Source organism: Balaenoptera ricei, chromosome 20 (genome assembly GCF_028023285.1).
Source record: "Balaenoptera ricei isolate mBalRic1 chromosome 20, mBalRic1.hap2, whole genome shotgun sequence".
Taxonomy (NCBI): domain Eukaryota; kingdom Metazoa; phylum Chordata; class Mammalia; order Artiodactyla; family Balaenopteridae; genus Balaenoptera; species Balaenoptera ricei.
Window position 1 is genome coordinate 48,399,767 of NC_082658.1, and position 28,000 is coordinate 48,427,766.

Genomic DNA, 28,000 nt, shown 5'->3' on the forward strand with positions numbered 1-28,000 from the left:
CTTTTGGTAATGACACACAAATTAAACTTTCAAAACATGTGCATAGCTTTATTCATCTACTTAGATCTAACCTTTTCATGGAGCTTCGGCAAAATTCGAGTGTGCAAAATGCATTTCTAAAACGTAATGCAAGCAAAGCTTTTCACATTTACACTGGCAGGAAATACAGAGAAACTAACAAGTCACAGTAGGGAGAGTTCAGATCTTTTTTTTTTTTTAATGACAGAATTGCACAGTTCATTATTTTGAGACAATTGTTGCAGACATAAATATTTAAAATTTTCTAAGCAAGGTGCTTTAACAATAAAAAATTTGAAAGTTGGAAAGAGCCAATAACTTGGATCATAGCTCACATAGAATTCCAAATGAAAGTGGACTCCATTATCTCCCTAGATTTTGCAAACAATGCTTTTTCTAACACTAAAGGAAACAGCAAGCTGAAACTTTTTTCAAAGCACACAAGAAATGGTGTCATCACATTACTTGAAGGTGCTGAGCGGGGAGGGAAAGGAAGTGAAGAATCCTTTTACTATTTCCCACTACAGAACAGCCACTAACAGACTAAGGAAAAAAAAAAAAAAGAAACAACCAAAAAAGTAAATCAAATCACTTCCCAGTTTATAAAATAGTTCCAGTTTGTGACGAGATCTGTAACTTTAAACAGAGAGCACCAGTTGGGCGATAGAATGAGCATTTCATACTGCATAAAAATTAGTGAGGTGGTAAGAACCATCAACTATCTCAGGCATTGTAACATGGCCTTTCCAATTTTTTTTTTTTAATATACATGCAAGGCACATTGATATAAAAATAGATCTCTGGCCAACAAATATATTAAATAAGCAAATTAAAATTTTGGCTTTGCAATATTGGCAACATCAAAATATAATCAGATAGCTTTGGACCACATCTCTCTCTCACATTCTTCCACCCCATTTGGTGTTTTTCCTCCATCATATTGGGTTCAATCTCCTTCAAGTTTGAGTATGTGCTTGAGAAATGACTTTTCCTCTTGTCAAGTAGCAAAAGTTTATCTTTCCTAAGTAAAAATACGCTAGAGAAGCAGAATAGTTGGTTTTGATTGATTTGATTAAACTAAATCGGATTGGCTTGGGGCAACATTATTTCTCCTCTGTATACAAACAAAAATAAGCTCCCAGTATATATAGTAGACAATTGTTTTCTTTCTAAAAGATCAGCAACAAACCAATGATACTTCCTTTAAGCCATTCTTCCCAACTCCTCTTTTTGAGGCAGAGGGAATAACAGAAGCAAAATTAAGATTTAAAAGATTTTCAGTAGTAGAAGACATTTTAAGGCCAAAATGTGTAATACTAACAGAATTTGTATTTTCCTAAGTTAACGTCCTTCATAGGCCAATACCATAAATAATTTGTACTGATCCCCTCCCAAAGAGAATTTTTAAATTCATTCACTTTTGTTAGTGGCTGTGCTACAGGAAATGTATCAAAGCAACCTATAAAGGTGTGGTATATAGTAATGTAAAAAGTGCATCACATTCTTGATTTTTCAGTTTCTCATAGCAGCAGCAGGATTAATCCAAGACAGAAAATAGTTGTATTCTCATCCTAAAAATGCAACAATACCTAATGAAATGTATTCAATATCATGAAAGGATCCTCCTCCACGGAGGATAAAGGAAACAGACAAACAGGGGCAAACTAAAGGCATTCATTCATATTTACATATTAAACCACTTTTGTTAACACCAAATCTTTACACCTAGCAAAAGAAATATTTAAGAATAAAGCAGACATTACTAAAGCAATATCCATTTTTGGAGCCTTTGTTTAGCACCTGAGGAGAAAAGGATTTATGGAAAGCTCTGCAATTTACCTCAAGTTGGTTTTATTGGTCTACAGAGTAAAATTTTGATATGCAATCAAAGTGAAACTGAACCGGAAAATAAATGTCTGTAGCTATTTTAATAAGGCTGTAGAAAAGGGATACTGCAGTACTATAAAATGGCTTTAGAACTCTGGACATAAACAAAATCTTATGGACAAATAGGGAAGTCTGAATCAGCAGACCCACATGTGAGGATGGCTGTTCCATAGGTTTCTAGCCCATAACTGCTATTTGACACTCCCAGTAATGCAAAAGCAACATACCATTCATGCTTCACTGGGTGTTTTTACTGTGTAGACAACTATTTATTCGTAAGACCCTTCTTGAGTAGCAAAATGGTGTGAAATTTAATTTAAAACTCGGTAAATTCTGAGTGAAGTGAAATTTTGCTTTTGAGTGAAGCCAATGATTCATCATTCTTTAAACCAACCCAGGGTGGTCCTGGTTCTCACATATCTGAACAGACTGATGTATATTTAAAAAGAAACATTTTAAGATACTTAAAGCAGAAGCCCATCTTTCTCACTATAAAAGAATCCTGGTGCTCTGTCAATTAATTACATTAATGAAAATAACATCAATATTAAGAACTAATGATAACCTAATGCATCTCTGCAAACATAAAGCAGCTATTATTCTTCTAGTCTTATCCTCTGCCCCTCCCCTTTAAACAAATATCACCATTTTTTGGGGAAAAAAGCTGAGCAAATTCTACCCTTTCTTTTAAAAATTCAACAGTAAAATTATGGGTAGGACCATTAAAAGACACTGCCTGATCAGAATCTACAACTGGTGCAGCATTAACAGACCTGATCATAATATATATTTGTCCCACTACAGTGTCTGTTTTACACAGTTAGCACAGGTATACAAGAGGGATCATGTGTTATTTGAGGATATGGTTCAGTGGCATAACTATTCTCATAATCCTTGGAAAGTGTGGACTTTTAATCTGTTTCTAGAACTTGAGGAAGAAAGCCTTGAAAGAATGACTTCCTCCTTATTTAGAGGAATTTAAAATCAAAGTCCTCTTCTAAATTTCCTTGACTGTGGCCATTTGGTACATGACATACAATTTCACTAAAAAAGTTTACAGCAAAAAATAAACTATTAGATGCCTCCAACTGGGTTAGCAACAAGCCAAACAACCAAGCACGCAACTACCACTGCTATGTAATGTTTTGTGAAAGAAACACATTTTGTACTGTGGACAACACTCATTGAGGTTTGTCATATTTTCCCTAGAAACTGTTACTTGAAAAAACAATGCAGCACTTTTTTTCCTTTATAAAGTTTTTGCAGATTCTGTGATGATTAGGGTAAGCAGATGATTAAGGAAAACAGCAAAATTCTAAACCTCTCCAGCCATTTACTTCAAGGAAAAACAAACTGCCATTAACAAATTCCTAGTTATTGTCTATCCCCTCCTAGAAAGTAGAGGAGGAGGAAGGGCTAACTACAGATGCTGTAAATACACTGTATGTGAAAGCTCATTATTACTGAAGTCAGAGGAAAGGCTATGGAATTAACTTCAGTTCAGCAAAGTGGGGTGAATGAAGAGAAAGATAAATACACCCTGTCTTTTGTGGGGAAGGGGAATTATTCAAGACATCTACAAGAGAGTGGTATGTGACACAGACACCTACAATCAAGACAGATTTAAAAAAGAAATCTTCACCCTTAATTAGTATCTTCATAGCTATTAAAAAAATAGGTCATGATTTCATTCTTAGTGCCATTTTTCAAATACTACCCTTTTAAGGATTAAAACCACCTGACTTTATTATTCTGTGTAATGAAAACAAATGGCACAAAATAAATACAAGTTCATTCTCTGAATACTAATATAATGTCTTACACACATTCATTTACTAATTTTTAATATCTCCTTCTCTCTCACACACACAAGCACTCAACAAACACACACACAGACACACACCTTTTCAGTCTTTATAATGGAGGGATGTTGAAAACCCCCTCTAGACTGTATTTGGTTTATGCTACAGTACTAATACTCTGAGTTGAAGAAAAATTCTTTATACCGAACAATAACACATCAATGTTATTTAAATGTGCTAAATTAATCACAGCTGAAGCTTACACAAAATAATCAGAAAACATCAACTCTTAAGATTTTTTTTTTTTAATAAGTGCTCTGTAAGGAATTGTGTGAGGACCTAAGAAAGATTGCGACAAGTAGAGTTAAGTGTTACCAAACAGCACAAAGGAGACATGTCTCAAAGTCCTGCTTGTACCTAGGCAAGTAAGTCCATTAACCCAATGCCCCCAAAATACTGACAGTTAATATGATGGGGCACTAGGGTTCCAGAAGGTTAAGAGACATCCCTAACTCTATACCTCTAACCATATAATCAAGGAAATTTCAGTGGGGAAATCAAAGTGAAATGTTGCATTGTTTCATTTAGAAGTGAGACTCAAAAACCTTTGGACGAACACAGAGATGGGGTACATTCTCTTTTTGGCTTCTCTAAACATGGAGGCCTGAGGGATATGGAAGGGAAGTAGGAAAGCAATGACAACTTTCAAAAGATATTTTCAAGTAAGTGTTGCTTCTAAATTAAAAATTCAGATGCGGGCTGTTTTTTTGTTTCCTTTTAAAATATGTATTCATTCAACCTCTGTATATCACAAACCCAGAAAGTCTCTTGTGAGTTGTGACACAGAAGAGCTTTCAAATTCCAGGTAAGCAAAATGGATGTTTAAAAAAAGGAGGGTGACAAGGGGAGAGGGAGAGAATCTGGCCCTAAGGCGACAAGTGGTTACACAAGGCAATTGAACACACAGCAGAACTTTAAAACCTGTAAAACAAACTGGAGCCTTTTTTTTTCCTTTAATCAACCTTGTATCTTTTTTTTTTTTAACCTTTTGAAAATTTTTATTAAAAAAAAAAAACACAAAAACACAGACTTCTTTCACTTCAGTATGTGGTATGATGCATTTTCCAGTTTGTTCAATGCTTTAAAGCTCAAGGATGCCTCTACTTTCAATTGTACATGGGCCTGAAGCATCCTAGCTTTTGGCAAGCAGGCAGGAGACTCAACAAAAATCAAAATAGAACAAGGCAGACTAAATGCAGGGCACATCTGTAAACATATTATACATTTGAAAATTACAATATCTGTAAAAGTGATACAGTTTACAGGTGAAATGAAACTATCTGGAACTGGCCTACCACAAGTTTCTGAACCTGGACTGATACAATAAGTTATTATATATATATATTATGTATAAAAGTTTTGTTTACATCAAGTGGAATTGGCAATCCATGCTTATACTTTTAAAATCTAAGCAGGGCAGAAATCCAGACTATAAAGATATTTTCTCTACTCTATGCTGAGTCCAACAGCTTCTTTCACAAACTACTTGTTAAAAGCCTCAAATAATCAACAAAACAAGAAAACTCATCCATACTACGGTCGCTCAAAACTGGACATTTCTTAAGCAAAAGGGTTGAGCAAAAGTAGTTACTCTCTCCCCAAATACCCCTGGGGATCCAGTCTACTGTTATTAGAAGACTACATCTCTCTATATAAATGCCCTGCTATTTTAACCTGTATTTGACATACATGGATATACTAATTTCTGTGTGTGTGTGACGCAATGCTATGTCAGGCCAGAGAACTTGTTTTTATGCCACTAACACCACCCAATCTTAAATTGGACCCTTAGTTTCTGCACACACAAAAAAATTTATTTTAGCATGCTATATACAAGCTGCAGTGCAACAGGATGGTAATGTGATGATAAGACAGGGCTAATGCTCTTCTCTGCCCAAAAGAAAATTTCCAGAATTTCACATTATTTTCTTTAAAAAACCCATTTGCTCTAGTATTAAAATATATTTATTAAGATATAATTAGAAGCTAATAAGCTCAGAAGTATAGCCTGAATGGAAACACACCTTCTATAGGCAGGGTTTATTACCTCCTCACTGGCTAAAAACATGAAGTTTCATAGTTTTCATGGACTTTTTTCTTCCCCCTTGAGAAATTAAAATAGAATTTACAGAAAGGTACAGAAGTTTCTCTTCAGATGTTTGATGAAAAACAAGAAAAACAGCACATTTAGTGTTAGTGACAGAGAGCAAGTCTGGAGCACCTACAGTTGAAAAGCAGAATATATTTTTGCTCCCACTTACACAATTACATTAAAATATGGGCACAGGAGTATTTTTCCATATTAAATATCTAAAGCCAATTGTTTGTTCTGTAACTTTTCTTTAAATGACACTCATGGATTCTTTACTTATTAAAGTCCAATATGTAACCAAAGCCAAGTGAACTATGTACCACCAACTATTCCAGAACTGTAGAACTTCAATGCCCTCCCCTATCCCCACCCCACAAAAAAATAAAAGGAAAGAAAGAAAATATTTCCCCAACAACCCACAGAGGCTGCTTAACTCCTGGCAAGACATGCAAATCATATTCGCTAAAAAAATACACCCCTGCAAACTTCAAGGCATTTTATCCAGCATTCTCGCAGGGCTCATAGTATAACCAAAAGATCAAGGGAGGAGTGGGGGAAAATGTTGAATCATTCTGGGTTCCCCGTGATTAGTGTATCACTTTAGTCACAGAACAAGATACAGAGATCTTTTAAGTGGATTTGCCTCTCCAGTGGGTCATTTGTTGCCCAAGTTGATGACAGCAGGAACTTTAGAACCACGCTTGTTAATAAGTCCATATTCATTAATCACTTGCATTCACACTTAAAAACGAAAACTAACAAAAGAAAAAAGAAAAAAAACTATTCAGTACCAGAGATTAAATAACCATGTGTAGTCTCTTGAAATAAATTTGATTCCTTAAGAAGTCTAATTACTTTCAGGTGCCTTTTTTTAAATAACTATATATATATATGTATATATATATATATTTGTATATATTATCCTGTGATTCTACTTATGGTTCCTCTGCTGCGTTGAAGATCTAGGAGCATAAAAGCCTTGTGTCCCCCATGAACGGTGGCTCTAATGCTGCAGAAAGGTTACAAATAGGCAGTCTGGTCCTTCATTGATCTGGACTATCCATGGCTTCATTGTAAGTGATTATCCTTTTGGGATCTGGAGGGAAGTTTAAAAAATAAACACATAAATAAAAACAAGGTCTGAAATCCCTAAATGCCCATGTTCAAAAAACAAATCCCAAATAACCATCATCATGTAAACTCCTTTTATGAAAACACAATTTAAAGACCATTTCCTCTTTGTATCAACACACGTGTGATCCACTTTTTTTCACCCAAATAAATCCACCTCAATGGATTCCCAGCATAAAGGTCCTCGAGCCAGTGAGGGCCTCAACGCCTACAGGTTAAGAGGGTTGAGTTCAGTTAACCAGGACAATGTGCTTCTCCTGATTATAAAAGTAGCACATTTGAAAAAAAGCAGACAAAGGTTAAGTCATCAATAATCCAATACTAAAGTAGACACTTAGATTTTCTTTTGTTCTTCTCAGCAAAATGAAGTCAAAATTTATTTAAGCAATGTGGATTGTCTATTAAGGAACTGTTCAAGAAACACCTAACACCAAAAACTTCAGGTTAAATTAAAGCAAAACTACCAGTTCAGTCCTAATTATGACTTATTTCTTCCCTCTAATTTCCCATAGCACCACCAGACTTTATTCTCAGCAACAGCAAAAACCTGTGGATATCCTAGGTTCAAGTATAAAACAGTCATAATGTGCCTGGGCAAAGACTCCAGTGTTATTTTAAATTCCCATTATTTATCTGTATGCCCCCCTCTTCTGGAGAGCAATGTTTTTATTACATACTACGTCTATCTACCCTAAGAACTTTTTGAAGTACACATGCTTTAATAAAAATAAAACTTGTCAAGCTAACAGAAAAGTATAAAGGCCTGAAAATAATATCGAAGAATTCAAGCTCACCTGAGGCTAAGAATCAATCTTAGTTCCGAAACAATATCCTTTCCAGAACTCCAAGGGACATCCATTAGCAGCTTGCCAGGAAGGCAATGCTCAATTCTTAATAGTTAATAACCATTTTAGAGTAAAAAACAGGTAGGTCTACTTCTGCAGGGTATATTTTCTAGTCCATGTTTTAAATTTGTGTTTGAATAAGAAGGTACACAGAAAGCAATTCAAAATAATTTAAGAGCTTGCTAGTTATTTTCAGGTCATGGCTGTGTTAGACAAAAAAGACCTGGCCTAAGAATAAGAGAGAGGATGGAAGAAGAAGCAATGCTGGAAAATCAGGGAATCTTACTTTCTAGTCCGGACACTTTCTAGTTTATATAGTAACCTCTCTGTGCCTCAGTTTCCTAATTTGTAGTAAGAAAACAGAATTTCTCATGCCTTCAAGTTCTGAAATTCTAGGACTTTCACATTCATCTGAAATTCACTTATTTTAACTAGCAAGGTGGATGGCAAGTGGGATCCAGCCCTGTAAGTGGGCTTTACAGGGCTCTGAAAGCCAAAATCTATTAGTGACTGACTCTCCAAACCAATACTCACTTATTTCAGGTATCCCACAACTAACATATTTTATTGTATTTGGAAAGAAAGCACTCAATAATTAAGATAAGCAATTTTCAGTTTTTTGAAAATTCCAAATTATCCAGATGTGGATTATCCAGTCCCTCTGCCTTCCTGCTACTCACATCTTGTTTATGGGAGTGAAGGAAGCTAATCTGCTATTCTGTAGATTTCTAACCTTCTTTTCAGAGAATATACAGCCCAAATAAGGTTTTTAAAACAGCTAATATTTTTCTGAACTATGAATTTCAGTTCTTAGGCTACCCTTTGTCTATCACACAAATACAGATAAAGACTGGCCATAAGGACATTTTAGGTAACCTAACCATTCTTACCTTGTTTCTGCAAATTCCAAACAGATTCCATTTCTGCAAAGAAGAAAAAAAAGGATTACTTTTATACACCAAGTTTTGTAGAGCAAAGTTTAAAGCTATGCTTTTCACTTTAAACCTAAAAAACCTAGACGGATTATTGCTGGGTGGAGGTAGGGCAGGGTTCTATGAAACCCAGACAAAATACTCATATTTTCCTTTAATTCTTCAGAGTGTCATTGAGATGGCCTTAAATGTTGATTACAGAAAATCAATTATTACCTGAAATCAAACTGCCAAGAGAACAATTCTGTCTGCACAAATAGTAAAGATATGCACATGCATGCTATAGAAAAGATGATTTTTTTGGTAATAGCTCATTGTTATTAAAAAACACCAAGTAGGGCTTCCCTGGTGGCGCAGTGGTTGAGAATCTGCCTGACAATGCGGGGGACACGGGTTCGAGCCCTGGTCTGGGAAGATCCCACATGCCGCGGAGCAACTAGGCCCGTGAGCCACAACTACTGAGCCTGCGCATCTGGAGCCCGTGCTCCGCAACAAGCGAGGCCGCGATAGCGAGAGGCCTGCGCACCGCGATGAAGAGTGGCCCCCGCTCGCCGCAACTAGAGAAAGCCCTCGTACAGAAACGAAGACCCAACACAGCCAAAAATAAATAAATAAATTAATTAAAAAAAAAAAAAAAACCAAGTATTTTTTGTCAACCCATCATCCTTCAACAAGGTGCCGACGTCTTTTGAATGAAGCATTCATCAAATTTAATTAAGCTTGACACTTAAAATGCCTTATTAAAATTTTACTTAACTCTGTTATAGGTAAGTAGTTCCCTCCTACAAACCCAACCTACCCTTCTTAACCCATAAGGTCAAAATGTCAATCCATACCTATTTATTAATAACACACAACCCTTATCTGTTCCAATTACATTCAAATGTGATTATTTACAATGTGCCTATTTTAGTATCTTAGAATAAGGGAAGTATGTACATGAACAAACTGTAGTGACATACAGAGAGAGGGCAAGAAAAACTCTACCTGGAAGCATAAGGAAAAGCTTCACAGAAGGGATATTTGAAGTCTTGAGGAATAAGACAGTAGACGACTATTACACCACAAGAACCTAAGAATTGTTCCTTGAAAGGAGATTAATGTAAACAAAAACTACTTAGTAATAGGAATGACCTATAACTAACAATGAGAATAAGTGCTCTTCCACGGCCCTATAACCACCATTTTGAAAGGACAAAAAGGCGATTTTTATTCTGTATAACTGGACTGTCTGTAATTGTATTCTATAATTTATCAGCAACCAATTATAGTTAAGGAAAAATAAAACTGGAGCTCATTAAGATCAGATATATCTGAACATGGGTTATAGTTAAGGTACAACATAATAGCTCCCCAGGGCTAAAAGAAAGTTAAGTGTCTAGATCTAAAATTATTACTTTTTATTTTATGTGAATGGATGGGGTCAGGGAATGGTAGAATCACATTCTCCCTGCCCCCACACCATCAAACTCACTTCTAAAAAACCTGCTAAGATTTTTTTGAAAATTTGTCAGAATTCGATGTTTGGAGTAATGGGTTAATTATTCAAAATGATCAAAGAATTATCCAGATAAAATCCCATTCAAGGTATCACAGCAATTCCCTGATTAAACAAAGACTGGGAATAATGCACTGGTTGCCACTTGGTCCAGGAGCTTAGATGGATGCTATGGCATTTAAATTGCTGAGCAGATGCCCATCTAAAGATTGGCAGGAAAATTCCCATCTCCTAGGAGGTCTAAGGAGAGAGAATTGCAACCAGTCTAATCTGGGGAAAAAAAGAAGATATATCAGGAAAGGAATTCCAGTCATGGCACTCATGTATCTATCACTTCAATATAATTTCTAATCCCATTAGTTTTAAACAATTAGGAGTAGCTGCAATAGTCATTAGAGCTGTTATCTACAAACTTCTGGATCTCAGAATGGCTTACTTTAAGAAGTCTAAAGATAAGCCTTTCCTTGGTTGATCTCACTACAGAAAAAATTAATCCGACCACCTTTCCCCCTTTTAAAGTACAGAAATCTCACATTTTGCAACAGATAAATTCCTGAGTTCTGTATACACAGATTACTTGATGCTCATTATTTAAAGTTTGCTTAATGCAAAGATAAATCTATATTTAGTTTTATGTTGAGAAAAGAAAAGAACAATAGAACTTTTCATTGTTATAGCCCGCCTATGCTATAACATTTTCCTTTTTCTTCCCGGCCAAAACCTCAACCTGTCGCTGCCCCACCCTTTTTTTGGCAGGGGGAGGGCACTACATTCAAGAGTCACAGTAGCAGCACACTATTGTACTTTTAAAGCAGAGTAAACACACACATTTAGAATAAAGACAAAAATAACTATTTGCAAACATCCCATTTCTTCAGTGGACTGAAGACATTTCCTTAGCTTCAACTAGGACATTCAGCTTTACATTCTACTCTAATGATTTTAAATTATTTCTGGCAAGAAAATTTTATTACCCTCAAATACGGGCTCTGGAGTAGTGAATTTGACTATGACTTCTGAGGAGGGAAAAGGGATGCTGACCTAGCTAAAAAATTAGTCATGGGCCAGCCTAGCTTCCAGCCAGGAAATCAGCATTATCTGCAGTGTTGTACTGAGAAATGAACACAATTCCCCTTCCTGCTATTTAATATCAATTACTTCTATAACTAGTAGCAACTTGATTTCCTTGATTAGAATTTAATGTTTCCATGAAACTCCAAGTTAAGATGAAAAAGAAGGGGAAATAAATCAAATATTGTTTGCAGGATTATATGCCATGCTTCAACCACTCTAAAAAGACTAACAAGAAGCTAGTGACAGAGAATACATGGGAAAGAAGTGAATGACATTTTGCCCTCTTTTAGGTTACAAACGTTTGGATTCAGACGTTAAATATGAACTGAGTTTCTGTTTAACTTTATCACAAGAGAAGCTGAACAAGTATAAAGAAGCCTACAGAAGGCACCTTCAACTATACAGAATCATAACATAGCATAACATTAATCTTTTTACTTTTAACACTGCCCTCTTCTACACGCATGCACTCACACACACACACGTCTAACTTCCCAGTTCTTTTAAAACAGGAATCACATCATCCAATTATGCAAACAGTTACTGAGAAACGGCCACAGGGCCAAACTTGGTAGGCAATTTTGTCACGATTCTATCATTTAGACCACCACCACCCAAATTTGAAATTTTACCGTATCAAAATTTTAAAAATTCAAATATTTAGTAATGCCACTCAAATGAAGAAAATGTAACATTCAATTTTCTAAAGCAGACTACCTTCTATGTAGTTCCCTATCTCAAGGCTTCCTGTAGTAAATGTCCAATTACCTACAAGTTCCAAGTGGATTAAAAAGCACTGCTTAGGGGATAGGGATATAGATGCAAAAACAGAAAGAAATGCTCTGCCTCTGTGAGCTTAGTAGAGTAGGTAGGTAGCTTTTCTAGGTAGAAGAAGCATCAGCACAAACAAAGCTTGATGGTTTTAAACAAGGTGTACTAATTTAAAGCAGTCAGCCAACTGGGTTCTACATACCACTTGTTTTTGCAAATAAAGTTTTACTGGAATAGAGCCACGCCCACTGCTTTTGTGTACAAGGCTGAACCAAATAACAGAGACTCTGGCTCACAAAGCCTAAAATATTTTCTATCTGGTCCTTTATAAAACAAGTTTCCTGACCCAGGCTTTAGCAGTCACAGGTAATTTAGTAAGTCACTAAGAGGAAAAGATTTAGACAAAGAACAACACTATTCAGGGAACAAAGCTGAAAGTCACCAAGAAGGAAAGATTTAGACAAAGAAAAATGCCTTTTTGCTATTTTGGGGAAAGAGCACAAAGCATTCATAAAGAAAAGTTTATTATTTAATTACATCGGTGAAGGGAAGCTACTGAAGAAATATGAGGTTATTAACTAAATATTAGGAATGATTCCTCAAGGCAGCTGAAGAGAATGGATGAAATGACAATACAGAAAAAGAGCCCAGTAAATGTTACTGCAGAAGTAAAGAATTTAGGACAGTTGTATCAGAGATAGAAAAGAATGGAGATGTTAGAGAGGATCCATATAAACCTAACAACAAGGGTTGTATTGTATGTTAATTCACTGAGAGGTAAGGCAAGAAAGAAACAGTAGGTTTTGGGAAAAAAATGAATTCAGTTTTACAAACACAGAATTGGAGTGATGTTGAACTGAATATACGTGGTCTGAACTCAGCATAAAAGCAGCTGAAGAAATCTTAAGCTTAATTCACAGCAATAGAATTAGATGAGATTACCCAAGAGTTCAAAAGCATGAAAAGGGGACTGAAGGAGCACCAACATTTGAGAAAAAGAGAATGATACCAGGAAGGTTATATCAAACATACAGGAAGTAGGAAGAGTGGGTAGAGTTAAGGAAATGGAAACTAGAGAATGCAGGGAGGGAGTGTTCAACTACTGCAACTCTTACCCAAAATTAAGACATTTGTAACTTTCTAGTTACCTAGCCCCTTTTCTCTAGCCCAGTGCCACTGCCCTGGTTCAATCAGTGGTATCCTATGCACATTTCTGAAGTTGTCTTTTAACTGCTCTCTTATGCAGTTAACTGAGCCTCACTTTCTATTTTCTACACCATGGTTATTATAATTCTCTTCCTTTAAAAATACAAATCTGAAAGTGACCACACTGCTCAAAACATTTCAATGGATTCCCACTTGCCTACATGGAGATTGGTTCTGTGTACGTTTCATATAAAATTTATTTCTAGGGCTTCCTTGGTGACACAGTGGTTAAGAATCTGCCTGCCAATGCAGGGGACGCAGGTTCAAGCCCTGGTCCGGGAAGATCCCACATGCCGTGGAGCAACTAAGCCCATGTGCCACAACTACTGACCCTGCGCTGTAGAGCCCGCGAGCCACAACTACTGAGCCCACGTGCCACAACTACTGAAGCCCGCGCGCCTAGAGCCCGTGCTCCGCAACAAGAGAAGCCACCGCAATGAGAAGCCTGCGCACCGCGACAAAGAGAAGCCCCTGCTCTCTGCAACTAGAGAAAGCCCGCGCGCAGCAACAAAGACCCAACACAGCCAAAAATAAAAAATAAAATGAAAAATAAATTTATTTCTAGCATTTGACACAGTGGCTGATACATTAATAAATAAATTCAATGACTAAGTTAAAGATTTAACTTGCATCATTCACCTTCCTTGAAACAAACTGAATAACTGGCAATCTTCAAACACTATTTCACTTCCACCTAAAATATTCTGACTCTCCTTCTACAATAAATAAGCCAACGTTCACTTCTTTTTTGAATCCTGACTACCCTCATCCCCTGACCCCACCCACCCACCTTAGCGGTTTCTCTATATTCTAAATGCATTTTTCTATAGAGTAATCACACTAGTAATAAATTTCTTTCCATATGTTTCCCCATCAGACTGAGTTCCTTAATAACATGAACACTCTCTTTTCATCTGCTTATCACCACACACAGTGCTTGACATAATAAATAAATAACTACTGATTTGAACAGAATACTACTCATAGATCAGTCAAGGAAGTAATAATATAGAAAAGTAGTTTTAGGTAGACCCATTTGAAACTGCTATTATTCAACCTGTTTTGACCTACAAAAACAGCAATTTCATATGGTTCAACCAAATAGATTAATCTTCTAATTCTAAAATCCTTCAAAGAAAAAGACTGAAGAGGGTTAAAGCTAAGTAAAAGCTTAACTGTTTGCCTTTAAAATTGAAAGATACTACTGTCCCAGTTTAACAGAACATTTAAAAAAAAATCATTTAAAAACATTTAAACATTTTAAGAAGCATGTAATGACTCCCCCCAAAAAGAAAATAAATCATATATAAGGCAAAGCAAGCTGATTCCCACAAATGAGAACCCCCAGATCAATTTATCAGTAATCATGCCTTCCAACCCCTTATTAAGACATTTTAGATCAAATTCTGTAAAATTCTGCAAGGGTGGTGGCATAAATTTAAATTCTGTTTTTTCTCTACTTCAGATTTACCTGTCTTTTGATGATTTCTGGCTATCCCAACACTGTGTTTTGCTATCCTGACTTCCTCCTTCTCAACCAGTCACTGTACCTACCTGCCTATTATTCGTTTCCTGTCAGAAATTTCTCCCCACCCTTTTCTTTTTCTTTTCATTTTGACTATACCCATAAAGAAATACTGTACATTTTCAAGTATAGTTGATTAAGGTAGTTGTTAAGCCACCACCTTTTCAGTAGATGCTTAATGAACTCTTCAGTGTATCAATCTCAATCCTACATTCCCAATTTGGAGCGACACCAACAGACAACAGAATTGTCTGGACAACCTCTAAATACACACAATAGAAACTTGGAGCACTTATTCTATTCCGGATTACTTTTAAAGGTAAAATATCAAATTCAAGTTGCTTAGAATGAAACTGCTACTACTATGACAGTAATAGACAATTTCTGCTTTTATAGCATGGGTGATTACTTCCCTCTCCCTCAGGACTTCAGCTAATGAAATCTAGGGGTTAAATTTTAGCTTCTATTAAATTCCTTACAAGTTACCTTCCAGATTAGTAGCAAAGTAATTACTGTACTCATAAAGCAGAATTAATGAGAAATCAAGTACCCGGTATGGCTGTTAAAATGGAAAGTCACTGGGAAAAAAGGATCTTACACAGTTATTAAGAATTACTTGTCACATACACTCCTATATGTCCCATATTACAGAGAGGGGGAAAAAGGACTCTTCCCAAATATAGGATATTCAGCTAGGACTGAAACCAAACTCAAATCTGCAGGTACCTGTTAATAAGATTATTAGAAAGATAGCTTTCATGGCACAATTACGGAGCAAATGCAATACAGTGAAAAGGCTTATTAAGCACTGTGTTAACAGGAGAAAATTTAATATTCAGATCTTTTTGTGAACAAATGTATAAACTGTATGTATAGTTCCCATCAGTTTTATGGATCAATTTAATTAACCATAACTTGCCTCCTCAATATCCTGTTTCCCTTGGGAGATTGGGATTGACACATATACGCTAATATGTATAAAATAATAAGAACCTGCTGTATAAAAAAATACATAAAATTAAAAAAAAATCCTGTTTCCCATATCCTGCAGATGTAGAAATATTTATCAGTTCCCTCTTGCCCATACCCAATCTAAAAACTTTTAAAAAGTAAGTGTTTGTTCATTTTTGGATAAATAATACATTCACATGACTGCAAATACAAAGGGGAAATCTTTGTTATTTCTCTGCCGGGACGATTCCAAGAGTCTGCCTGATCTTTTACTTCTAGTCACCAGAAAAATGGCTTCTAATCTACCCTACAAATTGGTGCCACATTAATCTACCTGAACACAGATCTACAAGTCAATTGTTTAATACCAACCCAGTTTTTACAGCAGTTGAGTACAATCTGGTAACACAAAACAAAGGCTGATATACTTATTTTATAAAATTAGAAAACCCAGGCTTAAAAATGATAAATGATTTGCCCAAGTACACAGGAATTAGGAATAGCATTAAAACCCCTGTCTTTTGTCAGTTTAAATTACTTCCATTCTACCAGCCTATCTCCCTGATATTCAGTGGCTCCCCCTGCCTCCAGATGGAAATTAAAAACCTCCATGATCTGGCAGCAATTTACCTTCCTTCTCTTTTATATCCCCTCACCACATCCAAAGTGGATATCTTCCTACTTTACTTGTTTTCCAACTTTTCTGTTCTTTATCTTTCTGTTCTCTGTATTTCCATTAAGTCAAAAATCTTACCCCCATCCATCAAAATCCAGTTTAAATGCCACTGCCTCCAGGAAAACAAACCCTGCATTTACTCTTCCTACATTTACTCCATTAAGAAACTCTCTCCCAACTAAAATCTCTTATTTTTATCCTTCTTATGACATTTAAAATCCTTGCCTTAAAACTTGTGTATTGTTTTCCCCTCTACTGAAGTTCTTTAAAGGAAAAGACTCACCCTGTGAAAGCAAGTCTTCCACAACTAGGCCTATGGTAGGTACAACATTAAGAGGAAAACAAACGAATTATTGCACAACTCCTTAGTAGTACAGAAAAGAAAAAAAAAGAATTAAGCTGAGGAAAGTTCTCTATAGACCTAGAGTCCCAATCCTAGTCGGCAATTAGAACCACCCAGTGAGTTAAAATTTTTTTTCAATCCAGGACCCAACTTGAGTGGATCAAACCACTTATGCCAATAACCTGCCACCTGTGGAGGTAATACAGAAACAAATTTTTTAAATTTCATGCAATAGCCTAGAGCTGCCTCAGGAATATTTTATTATACTAGACAGCTTTCATTTTGACTCACCCCAACCATCAAAAATTAAATCTTACACTATTTATCTCCCCTGCATCTCTATGTGCTGGGTAAATTTTATCAAATCAAATTATTTAATGAATACTCCAAAACGTCAGCATTTTGAATGCTTAATATCCTTTAGTGCAGTATTAGCCAGGCAAGATAAATTAACTGGTTTAAATTAACACATTAACCACACAACTCACGCCAATCAATGTTACTTCTTGGCTTCAAATGACTTTAGACCATTTCAAAACTAAAGATATCACCTCAGAAAGTTAGGATCCAGTATTCTAAGCCTTTGACAACAAATCAGAGAGTTCCACTAACTAAGCATTCTGAGTAATTACTTTGAAGGTGGCAATGGTTATGTCTTGGGTATGTGCATTAAAAGCCATCACTCTAACATACTCAAAGTATCAACGAGTAAAACGCTGATACTTGGAATTTGCTTTTAAAAACTCCTAAGAGTGTGAAGGTGGGTAGATGAAATAAGAATGACGATGTTTTCTAAACGTTCAAGCTGGATGATGGGCACATTGGGGTTCACTGTATTATTTGGCTCCATTTTAAAATATACATAAATATATTTATATACTTACATATACTTAAATTTTTCATAATCAATTAAAAAATTATCACTTTAAAGTTTTAATTCAAGTGTCACTTGAGATAAATAGGAAAAGAGGACCTACCTCTTAACTTAAACACTGGTACTGCTATGTCATGGTACAATATTCCCCCCAAAACCACAAAGATTAACAGTCTTATTTCTTAAGAAAAGTTAGTAGCATATTTATATCAAAAGCTATAAGAAAAATCCCAAGAACAAGAATTCCCATCAATTCCTTTTTTATGCCTCACTGTATCTTCATTTCACACCCCTCAACTAAACATTCAGATTTTTAAAATCTGCAGTAACTAATGTTTAAGACCACAGGTAATTAATATTTAATCTAAAAAATGTGCCATTCCTGTTGAACTGACATAACGCACCCTCCTACCTACTATTTCCAAATAAAGTTGCTGAAGGGCTTATTTTTGAAGTTAGGAAGTATGCACAGAACTTCCAATTCTAAGTCTAACTTCATTCAACTTACTTAGTAATAGGTTACTTTTGAACATTTAAAGATCATACTAAAGGATCAAGAAAATAATACAAGTGCTCTTTTAAAGGATAGTCCAATAAGCCCCACTGATTATTGCCTCTTTTAGAATTTTAGAAAACTTGAAAAAAGGGCAAGTCTTCGTTTAAGAAAAAGATCTTCATATCTTCAAAAGGTTGTGACCAAAACAAATTCAAATAAAAGAAAAATTAGTGACCTAATGGATTTGGTAGGAATTCAAAGAACCTGCCACTTTGGGACCTAACTGAACTGAATATTACCTGTTTGTTCTAGGGAGAAAAAAAAAAAAAATCAATACCAATTTCATCTCAATAATGTCCAATTACAAAACTCAAACTGATGCACTTTACTAAAGCAAATCTTTCAGTTACATCAGCAAAAGTAAGTACAACTGCATCCATGTAGGGGTATTTAGCTTATCTAAATACCATGGATTTCATATTTAGTTAGCCTATCTATAGGACAACTGCATACACAGAATATCTAAGAATAAACAGGAGTTAATACTCCCATTTAAAAAGGCCTGCATTTCTCCATAATAAACATCATACATAATACCAACAACCAAGCTCCCAATGGAACAACTTGTCCCAGAATTTTTCCAGGTTGTGGGAGAACATAACACAACCAGATTATCTTCTCAAGCTCACACAACCACCACCAGTATAAAATACTTTGGTAAAGATTTTCCAAGTACAGTGGTCTCTGGAGGGCAGATGGCACAGAAAATATCAAAAACACCCAACTTCCCTGGCAGAATTTAACTTATAATTAACCAATGTCTTAAGAAACTAAGTATTTCTTTTTTACCCTAACTTTCCTAAAAACATCCAGCTCTTGGTTAACGCATATTCACTTCCGAAGAGCAGTGCTGGAGAAAAGTGAAAACAGGTAATTTTATCTGCCAGGATTTCTACTCCTAAACTCCCAGAAGGCAACTCTACTATTTACTCCTATTTTTTAAAGGAAGAAAAATTTAAAAGGATATCTGTTTATTTTACTAAATGTCTTACAATCTGCAGCTAAAGAAAAGTATGGAGGCTAGGTAATTTGCTTAGAAGTCACATAAATAGCTTTACTATTCATCTATGAGGCAGTGATTCTTCCAGGGAGAATATGGTAATTACTTTATCCCTATTATCTGATATGCTGTCTCTTCCCTGCAGTTGCAAATCATTGCCTAAATGAGCTACTGTTAAAAATGGGACTGTGCAGTATATATTAGATGTGTGCATGCATGCATGGGGTATGGATTTCTGTTAGGGGAGGTGGGGGAGGTAGAGAAGGAAAACTGAAAACCGCTGTTCTCCAAAGCACAGAGGTACTTGTAACATCATTTGTAAACATCATTCATGAAACAAAAAACATTGTTTTAAGTGGGAGTTTGGGATTAGCATATGCAAACTGGTATATATAGAATGGATAAACAACAAGGTCCTACTGTACAGCACAGGGAACTATACTCAATATCCTGTGATAAGCCACAATGGAAAAGAATATGAAAAAGAATGTATATATGTATAACTGAGTCACTTTGCTGTACAGCAGTAATTAGTACAACACTGTAATTCAACTATACTTCAATAAAAAATAAATTTAAAAAAACGGCTACAAAAATACTGCAGAAACAAACAAACCAAAAAAACATTGTTTTAAGGATTTAAATTAGTTATGCCAAATAGCAAATTTTTCCTTAAGACACAAATAAGCCATATCCTAAGAAAGTTATTAACATGGAGCTTGAAAGATACCTGGTTCTTTTTTAATATGGGCTTTGGGGCTGTGACAGGTGCAGACTCCCAAGAGCCTGGTCCCTACAATGATGATTGTACCTGCCATTGTAGTTTGATTATTTTCTAGTTACCTTTTAGCATCCGTTATTCCTTCTTATAAGAGAAAAAATTAGTTGACACTCCACCTTTTTGGACTCCTCCTCCAAAACACTGCTCCTACTCATTTTAAGCAAATTAGAACAAACAAGTGAGCTCACTAATAAAGTAGCATATGATATAAAAAGCAAAGGAGAGGCAACACCTGTTCAAAGAAAACATTTAATATTCCTTGAACAAAAGGCGGGAGGTCAACTATCCTTGTCTATATAAAAAGAAACGTTTTTAAGTTGGAAAAGTGAACATTCCTTCTAAACTTTAACCATACTGTTTTCAAAGACCCTGAATTAGAGTTTGATATCAGCTGCTTATCAACATTGTTATTCTCAACTAAGCTCTGGAATTCTTAAAGAATCTCATAGTAGCTTCCAAATTTCACTTAATACAACAGCCAATAAATGTATATTAAAATGACCAGTAAGAACCTTCATATAGGAAACAAATAAGTTACCTTTAGTGTGATATACAATAGCAGCCCTCAGGTCAAAAGAACCCCAGCTATCATTCCTTTCTAGGCCTCTCTGGTATCTCTGTTCTTTGGCGGAGCCTAACAAAGTGTTCGTAGGAGACGCCAGAGGATTTTGATTTTCTATCTCATAGTCCTTTGAGAGAAACACTAAAGCACCTTGACTACTGGTGTCTGCTTTTTGCAGGTCACCTATATGACTGGGTTCCAAGGATAAGGCTCCACTCTCACTAGTAGTCCCAGATTTTAGAATGCTACCCAGAACTTGAGGACTAGTCCGTTTTTCCAGCTCATAAGCCTTGGGAAACACAGGATGCTCAGTTCCTGAGGGGATTATTTCAGCACCCTGTGAAACCAAAGTGGCAGGATATTCCCCTTGAAATGTCACCTCCATCACTTTATGATCTGATGATTTCCCAATAACAGTCTCAGGGCCAGCACTGGGCTCATTGATAAATGATAAACCCCACTGATTCTGGAAGATATCCCCCAGGTTTTGCTGATCTGTCTGAGAGGGTAGATCCACTTGTGCTGTGCTCAACAGCACAGTTTGCATATTTGAAGGGTAGATAAAAAGGCTGGACTTGATTTGTTCAACAGCTGCTGAAGTCAGACTCATGTCTTGGAGAACTGAATCAGTCCCAGAAGAGATGGGTGTTAGAGTATTAGCAGCAGTAGTTAGCAGTGGCTGACCCCCAGGAGAATACACACTTGCATCAGTCCCTGCTAAAACTGGCCCATTAGAGAAGCTGGCCGAAGTAACAGATTTCAGCGCTGACATAGGGACCTGGGATAATCGACTTGAAGATTGGGTCTGAGTTTCCCCAGTAGATGACGAAGAGGATGAAGATGAAGATGGTGACACGGAAGAGTTCTGTACAGTTTTGTTGAGGTTTTCCTTAACTTTGCTTGCATAACTTATTTTAGGAACTATTTTAGCACTGCTATTGTCCACTGGAAAAACTGGGGGTGGTTTAAATAGGGTCCACGAGTCCTCTTTGGAGGCAACAGCAGAAGTATGCTTTCCTTTGGGCCGATCATCAAACTTTTTGCTGCTCACACCAGGCTTAATATCAGAGCTTTTCCTCAGCATATCACCCACAGCAGGTTTTCCTCGACTTGTTCCTCCAGGCCCAGTTTCATACTTCCAAATGGGCTTTGAACCATCTACTCGATTTCCCTTTTGTTCACTGTAGTCAGGCTTGAAAGTTTCAAGTCCCTGTTTTAAGGTTGGGACATTGGTCTCTTGTTGCATTATTTTGTCCTGCACTAAATTAAGGTTTTCACAACCCTTGGCACTATTGCGCCTAGCTTTCCTTTTTTTAGGAGTGGTATATCCGCTCTCAGATCCACTACCATCATTATCTGCTCCTTTGCCCATATAACCATTAGCAATATAGCCAGAATTATTTGTTACAACACCATTTGGAATTGCTACAGTATCAGTCTTGTCTACAGATTGGTTCTCTCCAGATTTATTTTCATAAGACTTCCCATTCTTTTTGTCCATACTGTTTTTCTGAATGAAATTCCTGGTTTTAATTCCTGCTTTCCCAAAGGTGATGGACTTTACAGTCTGCTTCAGATTAGTGTCTACAACTTGTTGGTTGCCATTGAGGACCCTGGAAATAGGGTTGGTGGCTTCATCAGAACCCAGGTTCTTTAAAGATATTTCTCTTTCTCCAGCATTACCATTTAGTTCACCATAGCCTAGGAAAAAAAAAGGTTAAAAAATTACAATATGTACATAACACTTAACAACTATTCATTTACAACATACTAGACACTATACTATGACTTCAGCTTTATGTTATTGTTTCATAACTCTATGAGAAAACACTTGTTAGTCCCATTTCACAGATTAGGAAGTTTACTAAGCAAGGGACAGAACTGACCTGGTATCAAACCAGAGTCCAAGGTCAGAAAGAAGATGACTTCTTAAGCATAATATCTCTCACCTAACAGGATCAACCTTCCCATCATTCTCACAAGGCTGTTATAAAATTTCCTTTATAGGGACTTCCCTGGTGGTCCAGGGGTTAAGACTCCATGCTCCCAATGCAAGGGGCCCAGGTTCAACCCCTGGTGGGGGACCTAAGATCCCACATACCATAACTAAACCCTGCGCGCTGCAATGAAGACCCAGCGCAGCCTAAATAAATAAATAAATAATTTAAATATAAACAAATTAGTAAATAAAATTTTTTTACAGTTAAGAACAGAGCTACCTTCTGGGCAAAATCAAGTTATACTGACACAGTAAATCTAAGTATTACAACAAAATTAAAGATTCCACTTCCATGAAACCATAAATGGCTGGTGGTCACCACAAGCAGTTCCTATTGCATTGTCAAACAAAAATCTAACACTTGTGAACTTTTTCAAAAGTGGTCTTAAATTCATTGACACTTCCCAGACATTAAATCATACTGCTATTGTATGAAACCCAAACACCTATGTACTAACTCTTATAAGATATATTTTCTTCATTTTATATTTGGGTAAACAGACTCTCAGAGAAATTAAGTGACTTGCCCAAGTCACAAAGTGGAAGAACTGGAAAGCTGAACTCCAGTCTGTCTGGAACATGGTTTCCTATCACTATGTCATACTGCCTAACCAAACGATTCAGTAAGAAGATACTAACAAAACTACAATGAAAGGTATCTAATTTAAAAAGTGTTATGGTATTCAAGTTTAATTTAAGAACTTCAGTCACCATAATCAGTTTATTACTATAGGTGATTCAGCCGGTCAACAACTTTTCTCACTTCCTTACTAGTAAAATAGCGGTACTAGTTATCTACCTTACTGTGAAATGTTCCCTAAAGCATCTTGAGGTCAAGTCATTAGAAACAGATACATGATAAAAGAGAAGGATGGGTACACACACACACTCACACTCATTTAAGGCAGCTTTTCAGGGGGTGGGGGGGAAATCCAATAGTATTTAGTATTCCAACAGGAATAAATAATAAATAATTTGTCACTCTCATTCATTCTCTTGGGCCTTTAGCCTGTCAAGGCTAAAAGGCACATGAGCTTGTATATTCTTGTTTTGAATTTTGTTTTAATTTCCAATATGGTAAATAGCAATAGACATAATCCACATCAAAAGCTCTTTGTATACTTTAAGAGTATAAGGGACACTAAAATTTTTTCTAAGGCCTGAGAACCACTGTTTTAAAAGAACTTGATGTGGAACAGAACACACTGAGAAGATTAACAACACGGTTTACTATAATTTTAAGTCACTCCACATCAGAGAAATGAGCAAATTATATTAACTTTCAGGAAATAACTTAAGAAAACATACTTAAGGCATAATCATTCTTGAGATACAGTGGCACAGAACTTCTTCCATGAGAGAATATATTTTGTAAAAGTTCTTAACTTCTGTAGAGGTACATTTTATTTTTTGGTTGGCTAAAAAAGCTATGATAGCCAATCAAATCAAACTTTTGGTGGAAAAATTCTACGAAACAGCAGAGATCACTGCTTAGGATGTTTTCTAAAAGGTTCTTATTTTTCTCCAGAAAAGCAGAAATTTCGACAGAGACTCTCAACATTTTTAACAGATACAAGTTTACCGGTGCACAACTCTAGACCAATGAGAACTATATATACCATTTAACATACTAACAGGCTAAAACAAAGGCTTGTACCCTTGGGCCAATTAGTCATAACCTTTCAGATCTCAAACATAAGCAGTCTTAAACACAAAAATATATAAATAATCCAAAGTCCAAACTAAGTTGGACCAAAGCCAAGACTTTAAAATTAACTAGAATAATTTTTCCTATTTAGTGGCTCTGATATCAGAAATCACCAATTTAAAAACCACCCAGAAGCCACTATACTTCCGCCCCCCAAGTTTGTTTTTTTTTTTTTTTTAAAAGCACTTTTCTTTTTTATAGCTACTTTATTTATTTATTTATTTATTTTTTTATTTTTGGCTGTGTCGGGTCTTCGGTTCATGCGAGGGCTTTCTCTAGTTGAGGCAAGTGGGGGCCACTCTTCACCGCGGTGCGGGGACCGCTCTTCATCGCGGTGCGCGGGCCTTTCACTATCGCGGCCCCTCCCGTCGCGGGGCACAGGCTCCAGACGCGCAGGCTCAGTAGTTGTGGCTCACGGGCCCAGCTGCTCCGTGGCATGTGGGATCTTCCCAGACCAGGGCTCGAACCCGTGTCCCCTGCATTAGCAGGCAGATTCTCAACCACTGCGCCACCAGGGAAGCCCCGCCCCCCAAGTTTTAACGACAAAAAATATTTCTCATTTAACCATATAAAAATTTTCCCATGGCAACTTGGTTGGTTGCAAAAAGTCTGCCGGAGAGACATTTTCTTTTAAAAATTTAGGTATTGAAAGAAAACGTAAACACTATAGAATTACTGAGAGAAATCAAAAGTCTCCAAGTGCTTTTATTATTTAGGGTTGCCATGCTAAAGCATCTAACCCTACTTCTAAAGGACTCAGCAGAACTGGAGTCCTGATAAATCTAGCTTTTGGATTAGTATCTGAAATTACCGAATGAATTTGCATTTGTCCCTCTCTTGCGCCCTCTTCTGGATAAAGAAAAACTGTTACTCTTTACAGGTTTATGGGTAATGGGCCATAAAAGCCCACCTCGACACGTTACAGACACATTGCAAAAATCCTCACAAGTTTTCTTAATAAATTAGCACTATGCATGCTGAAGCAACAGTGGCGTGACCGGGCCACACAAGAAAAGCTGCTCACCCCAAACTGTTTACATTCTCTCAGAACTGCTTAACTCAGTTTCCCCTATTTATTCCCTTTCAGGATAAGACAAAATATTATAATTTGAAGGATGCCACCTTGAATGGTTCAGGGGCTGCCCCCATAAGTAGAGAGGAGTCCTGCAGGAGTATATTAATACCTGACAGGCAAAACCGAATTTTCCACTCTGAACTGTAATACTGCCTTATAGTCCAAGTAACCATAGTAAGATTTTTTCACCTGAAGTTGAAAAAAACCTAACGTTAAAAAGATCTAGTGTTACATAGTTTCTAACAGTTTTTAAACTGTTCCAAATCCTTAGGATTAAACACTCAACAAATTTAATGTTCATTTCTACTGCACACCATCAGTCCCTACCATCCCCCAAAATGGAACATCTGACATTCCAATTTCAGTCTTCAAGTACTATTAAATCTGCAATTGAAAAGCAGTTTTTCTCCAGCTCTCAGTAACTGCTTATATCAAATGTGACACGCAGGATTTAACATTCATTCTCCTACCGTTTCAATTTATAAAGAACCATTATTTTTTTTAATCTGCGTGGTTATAAACTTTTAACTTCACTTCTTTTCAAATGTTTTCTAAAATGATTTTTGCTCTCAATTTAACATTTGTTAAAAAGAAGAGTTTGGGGATCCATATCGGTTTTAAAATCGGAAAACATCTTTCCTTTTTAACATGGAAAAAAAGTCTCGTCCTAGGCAAGATGGTAGTGCACCAACCTCATGGATGAGCCACCTCGGTTCACCCTTAATGGCAAGAAAAAGGGGTCAAAAAAACGTCGCCCTCTCCACCATTCAATCAAACATTTTTCTAATCTCTCTCCTCAAAACCACTGCCCAAGCCTAGAAAATAAATGTTGGGGTGGTTGGAAAGAGATAGAACAAGCTTTTTTTTTTTTTTGTAAAAATGAGCTGCTAGAAGGAAAGGGCCCAAGTGAAAGCCTGAGAGGCGGAGTCGTGAGCGAACCTGGCAGGAGACGAGGTTCCTGTGGCAGAAAAACTCGTGACCGGGGAGCCTGGTTCCCGCTGGGTACCCCACCCGGTCTTCAGGCACCGCCTCTACCCAAAATGTATCCCTCCCGCCCCCCCCACAAGCCCTCCTGCCCCAGGAGCGCTCGCGGCCGCCGCCCGCGGCCTCCTTCTCCCTCGGCTCCGCTTCGAGGCCGGCTCCCCACCCCGACCGCCCGCGCCTCCCGCCGCACCCGGGAGCGGGAAACGCGGCCGCCAGCACGCGGGGCCCGGCGCAGGCCGCTCCCCTCGTGGCCGCTTCCCTCCCCCACCCCAACCGCCCCCGCCCCTCACCCCAGGGACCCGCCCGGGGCCGCGCGGCCGCCACCGGGTTACACAACCCGGCCGGCGACGGGGGGAGGGGCGGCCGTGGGCCGGGGGCGGCGGCGCCCCCGCAGTGCGGGAAACGAGGTGACGCCGGGGGGGATCCCCAGCCACCCGGCTCGGCAGCGCCGTGCGCCCCTCGATACTCTTCCCCCTCCGCTCTTCAGTGGGCCGGAGTCGGTGACAGGAATCGGCTTCCAACATGGCGGACAGGAAGCGGCCCCGCGAGGAGGAGAGAACATTCCAGCCGCGCCGGCTCTGGGGGGAGCGGGCCCGGGGCGCCGGCCTCGGGAGGAGCCGCGGGGACAGACTGCGAGGTGCGGTGCCCGGAAGGGGCGTCTAGGGGTGGAAATGACCCGAGAGACGAAGGGTCCCAACCGCCCCTCCAGACGGGGAACCCCAAGGCCACAGGTGGGCTTGGGGTGGCGGGTGAGGAAGGACACTTCCTCAACTCTGCCCCCCTACCCTCTCATCGCCGTATGCAAAAGGGTCTCGCGACGCCACCCGAGTCGGAATTCGCTAGGCCTTCCTGAGTTACACCCGAAGGACTTTCCTGGGGGGGCGAGGTTCACCCCCAACTCAGGGTCCCCAAATTAGGGTCCCTCCGGGGCCGCAAGAAGGTAAACGAGAAAGGAATATAAGGCTAGACTTCCAAGGCCGACCCTCCGGGTCTCCCTCCAGTCCGGGCCGGGAAGGTCACACTGGCCTGGTTGGGCCTCTCCCATGCTGAGGAGAAGAGGGCGCTGCAAACCCCGGGGCCCAGCCCGAGCTTTCGGAGAATGAAAGGGGGCTTCCCCAGACCCGCAGGACAGAGACACACACGCACACACACCCTGAACCCGTCCGCGCTTCCCCGATCCAGCCCCACCCCCATCTCCCCTACCCCCCACCTCCATCCCCCTTCCCCCACTCGTCCTCCCTCCCGGACCTGTTTTCTTCTTCGGCGTTTCCTGGTGCTGCTGGAGGGCGTGTTTCTGCTCATGTTTCAACGGCTTTGGCTGGGCCTTGGGGCTGCCCTCGGCTCCATGCTGCAGGTATTGGTGAGGCTGCTGGTGATGGTGGTGGTGATGGTGGTTGTGGCTGTGGTTGTAGAAATAATAATGGTGGTGGTGGTGCGACTGCTGCTGCTGTTGCTGCTGGGGGTGATGGTGCGGATGGTGGTGGTTGTGATGGTGCTGAGACTGTGGCTGGCTGGGCTTCTCCTCCATTGAAAGCGGCTGAGACTCTCTGGCTGAGGCTGCGGGCTGCTGCACCGTCAGGATCTGAGACTGCTTCTCAGGGCTCACTCAGTATATCTGAGCGCGTCTCGCAAGCGCACTGGTTAACCGAG

At 38.3% G+C, this 28,000-nt stretch overlaps 1 protein-coding gene across 1 annotated transcript; it reads right to left on the reverse strand.

The window, feature by feature from the left end:
* Positions 1-33: 33 nt before the first annotated feature.
* Positions 34-27,970, reverse strand: NUFIP2 (nuclear FMR1 interacting protein 2). The gene is made up of 4 exons (XM_059906904.1): positions 27,599-27,970; positions 20,561-22,285; positions 8,726-8,758; positions 34-6,955 (listed from the first exon to the last, which is right to left on the reverse strand). Exons 1-4 carry the CDS (start codon positions 27,876-27,878, stop codon positions 6,903-6,905), a joined length of 2,091 nt encoding a protein of 696 aa, XP_059762887.1. The 5' UTR covers positions 27,879-27,970; the 3' UTR covers positions 34-6,902.
* Between the last annotated feature and the right edge of the window lie 30 nt (positions 27,971-28,000).